At 30.9% G+C, this 4,391-nt stretch overlaps 1 protein-coding gene across 1 annotated transcript; it reads right to left on the reverse strand.

Moving 5' to 3' along the window:
• Window positions 1-421: 421 nt before the first annotated feature.
• On the reverse strand, window positions 422-3,788 carry LOC113388337 (PAN2-PAN3 deadenylation complex catalytic subunit PAN2-like). The gene is made up of 3 exons (XM_026625727.1): window positions 3,727-3,788; window positions 3,072-3,403; window positions 422-624 (listed from the first exon to the last, which is right to left on the reverse strand). The coding sequence occupies exons 1-3, from the start codon at window positions 3,786-3,788 to the stop codon at window positions 458-460; spliced, it is 561 nt and encodes a 186-aa protein (XP_026481512.1). The 3' UTR covers window positions 422-457.
• Window positions 3,789-4,391: the final 603 nt, after the last annotated feature.

Raw genomic sequence — 4,391 nt, forward strand, 5'->3', positions numbered from 1 at the left:
AAAGTATATCAATATAAAAATCCTTACATATCTTAAAAATAACCATAGTACAATTTCTAAAATTTGTGTCCGTGAACATTTTGTAAAATAAATTACAACTATATTTGCACATAATTAGTAAAAAAAAATACTGCAGTAACAACAACACAAAAGTATCAGATGTAATACAACTAAAACTTTATCTGTTACAATATTTAATTATATCATCATCAACTAATAATAAATTACTATAATAATACCTTAACTAAAATCACTTGGGACGAATACTTACAAAAATATACATAATCTATATTTATAAAAAATTAAAGTTCCATAGTTCTCTAAATTTACACACATAAAAAATGTTTCATATATACACTCGTTTACAAACTTTATCGTAATATTGTGATTGTGACATAATCACAAGCTTTTTTATTTCGCTGCTTTATCAATCTCATATATTGTTCAGTTGCTTTGTTTATTCATCGGGGACTCTCCAAGATAATCTTTTGCCAGTTTCATATAGTTTTTGTAAAGCACTGAGTATCGTACCAGATGATTCCAATTGTAGATAATGTTTGTATAGTTGCAACGCGGCCCGCGCGTCTTCAGCTGAATCGTGTGTCACAGATTGTATTCTAATACCTGAATAATAATTAGTAATTTACTTTTAATATTCAGTATTATACTTTGAACTTATATGAAATATTCTGGTCTGTTTCACATCGACTTCAGATGTCGAAAATAAAACAATAAAACAACTTTTCCTTTGAAATAAAAGTTTCAGAATAATTAACTTCCTGTAGAAAAATTTTGATATATCTTTACGTTTCAGAGGTTTCTGAACATTTTGGCATACCTTAGAAAAAATGCATGTATGTATGCATGTATGTATGCATGTTGTGTGTGAGTGTGTGTGTGTGTTTATATGTGCGGATACTATTTTTATCGACGATTTTGGGAATACGAATCAACAGGTTTAAATCCTTTAAAAAATATTTGATTCCTATTGATAACACCTGCTTATTAGTTTTTGGCAAAGACAGATCCAGCCGTTTCGAAGATACAAGGCAAAAAAGAGCCAAAAAATAAAATTAAAGTTTTTGGGAGATCGCAGCGTCCTATTTGAATTATTCAAAAAAACCATTTTACTTGTATTGACAAATGACCAGCAATTTGCCTTGTGGCGCTATGCCATGCACCACTAGTTCACGTTGTCTCTGTATGGAAGTGGAATTCAACTAGTTGTAAGCAGTTTTTTGCCTTGAGGCAAATTGTTCTATTGTTATTCAAAAATAAAATGTTCGTTTTCACTAAAATACAATCAATACAAGTTTCTATTGATGTCTTTCCAATATACTTTCAATATTGATTTTTGACTTAAATTTGTGTTTAACACATTTCATTTCATCCATATCGGATTCTCAAAATATATTTGAAGATATGGCATAGATTCAGATTAGAATCTCTCAAGCTTACCAAAAAGTTCTACACTTTGAAATTTTTTTATAATTTAACACTATTCCTACCGACATTTTATGTTTACTATTCCTACCGCGGACCGGTTCAAATGGACTGTTTAAGAGTTTATAAATACAAATACAAAATATTTCTTCATTTTAGAATGCGAAATCTACATTTTATTCTGTTTTATCAAATTTTTTACGATTTTTTTTTCTTAGAGTGTATTTACTGCACACGCATTTTTTACGTTTTTGGCTGATTTTGTTCGCCCTATCATCTTTCTGAACATTATCTGGAATACATATCTGGTATAATACTTAGTTGATTTTTTTCTGATTTCTTGTTGGAACTATACGGGAAGTTAATTAAAATAGAAATTAATTTTTTCAACATATGCGTATGTAAGTGAAAATTAGAATCTTCTATCTTAGCTTCCAAAATGTAAATATTATTTGAGTGAAATCCGTGATTTTTAGTTCTACCAGTATTTGTAGCTGTTATATTGCTTCAATTGTACCTACCATCACAGTTTCTTTCTTTACTAAAAGTTTAGCTATAAGTAGGATGGTAAGAAACGCTTAAATTTTTTATACGGTTCATTGGTTATAAATCTCCAAAGAAATTCTCAGTTTTCTATGTATACTGGATGGTTATCAAAATTTTACACCCCATTTGCGCGATTTGCTGGGCATAATTATATTTACATTGTATATTGAACAGTACTAAATTTTATACTACGTTTTCCTGAATATTATTGAACATGTATTGAATAAATTTACACCTTACCTTTATTGAAAATATATGTTTGTCGATAGTAATACATGGTCTTTTACAACAATTTTGATTGCTGTCAAGGTAGTTGAACAACCTTTGGATTCAAAACAAAACCTATCAATTTGTTGTTTGGATTCCTTCGTAAAAATCTGTCTACACATAGACATTGAGCAAAAATGAGAAAACCCACTTTGTATACCGTAGAAGTGCAATATTTATACTCCTTGCCTCATATGCGCAGCGTGCATACAGAATTGGAAAAAATGCATATACATTTGCAGAAGGCAGTTTTTACCACTCTAAATCCCTCTGAATTTACATTTTCTTGTAAGTTCGATCATATTCTTAACAATTACTACAAAAAATGCCGTCCGAACATCGTCTTTCGTAAGACAGTATACAATTTTTTTTTCCAAAAATTAAAATTGAAAAAACAAATTTACATTGAAAAATGTATCATACTCACATATTAGGAAAAGTCATGAAGTTTGATGACGATTCAATTACGTTTGATATGAAAAATACTAATCGAAAAATCAAAAACGGTCATTTGACCGGTTCCGGTAGGAATAGTGGTAACCACTTATCGTAGTCCAATAACATTTTAGTATGTTATATCAGACTATAAAAACTATCACTATACAAGTTTGATCAAAAATCGTCAAAAAAAATTCGTTATTTGTTAAATATTTCTCACATACTATTTCTAAAACGTTTCTGAATTTCTAATACGGTCTCAAACGTCTCAGAATAAATTGAAACGTCGAGAAATTAAAATTAGCAAATCAAATTTGCTGCAGAAAACATTCTTGGCAAAGTAAAAAAAAAAAATTAGTAATAAGTCAATCACTCACCAAGAAAATGCCAAGCTAGAAATCGTAAAGACACCATTCTATGATGCGGTAAATGGAATAGATGTACAGTATCAGCAACTTGATTTGGGGGGACAATTAAGTTAATAACTCGAAAATCATTCTTCAATCCATGACCAACAAAAACCACTCCAGTATCAGCCAGATATCGTAACTTTTGATATGTGCTCTTTAGTGTTGTCAAATGTTTCGAACTATAATTTGCATCTAGATCTCCAGGCTGTATACCAGAAAATTTAGTTAAATAATCGACAACTTGTTCCTGTGTACTTATATAATCGTCTATAAATGGAGTGCCTTCATCAGGTCCTTCTCTGTAAAAGCAACAATTGCATATATTGCACAATGTGAATGACAATATTTTGAATCAAAATTGAATTATCAAAATAATCTACTATCATAAAACAGCCAAAATAATTTTATGGTGGGAAAACTGACAAAATTGTTCATATTTTCATTTTACCATTAACATTTTTCTAGAAAACTTATACTCGCTCGAAGTTCGTATATCGTATCGAAGCAACGTATCTCGCTGCTTGAGCGCCTTGTATCTCGAAACACTCGTATGTCGGATCGCTCGTAAGTCGGGATACAAGGTATAGGTAAACAATCAGTATCATAAATCGATCATGCTTACCCCCTTATACAAGTTATTCTCGCAACACATGTGACTAGGTTTAATTGTAGCCAGTTTTCCATCACTTCTTAATTCTGCTTCCTCAGGATTTAGGGTCACAAATTCTGCATCCATCGCAACCAATTGTCCGCGCTTTGGGGCTCTTGTCTTCCCAAAGGCTTCCACGTAAAATGAGATCCATTATGGAATATGGCGAGCGTCGAGTTAACGAGGACATATCCTCATTGAAAATATCCTAGCAAGAATATCGAGATAAACAAATATTAATAATTCTTAATAATGTAATGATAAAGTTACCTGGGTAAGAGGATTGACAATTGGTGGCAAAAGCTCTAAATGTGGATTGTTTCACACAATTCGTAACTAGAATAGAACAGAACACAAGGTACTTTCCAGTCAAGACTAAACCAAACAGCCTCATTTGGCGAAATGGGAGAAATATAGATTCAAAAAAAAATTAGATTTTTACATTTCCACAATTAATTGTCGGTTTCAACTGAACACCCACCTAAAATCATTAAAAATATACCATTGCCCAGATCTATTATATGTTGTGCCATTCTTTGCACATGATAACTATGAGGAACATGTATAAGAGAAACTAAATTTCTTTGGTGATCATCTACATAACAGACAATGATGATAAGTAATATGATTTTTGATGA

The sequence above is a fragment of the Ctenocephalides felis genome, unplaced genomic scaffold (genome assembly GCF_003426905.1).
Source record: "Ctenocephalides felis isolate EL2017-DRISC unplaced genomic scaffold, ASM342690v1 CF-g0.4_SCAFFOLD_03572, whole genome shotgun sequence".
Classification (NCBI taxonomy): domain Eukaryota; kingdom Metazoa; phylum Arthropoda; class Insecta; order Siphonaptera; family Pulicidae; genus Ctenocephalides; species Ctenocephalides felis.

What these genes read in the sequence shown, in the direction of transcription:
- LOC113388337 (XM_026625727.1), bottom strand. Translation starts at nt 3,788, where the DNA reads ATGGAAAACTGGCTACAATTAAACCTAGTCACATGTGTTGCGAGAATA. An exon ending in AGAATAACTTGTATAAGGGG is followed by an intron (nt 3,404 to 3,726) that starts GTAAGCATGATC and finishes TTGCTTTTACAG; the next exon opens with AGAAGGACCTGATGAAGGCA. An exon ending in TCTAGCTTGGCATTTTCTTG is followed by an intron (nt 625 to 3,071) that starts GTGAGTGATTGA and finishes ATTATTATTCAG; the next exon opens with GTATTAGAATACAATCTGTG.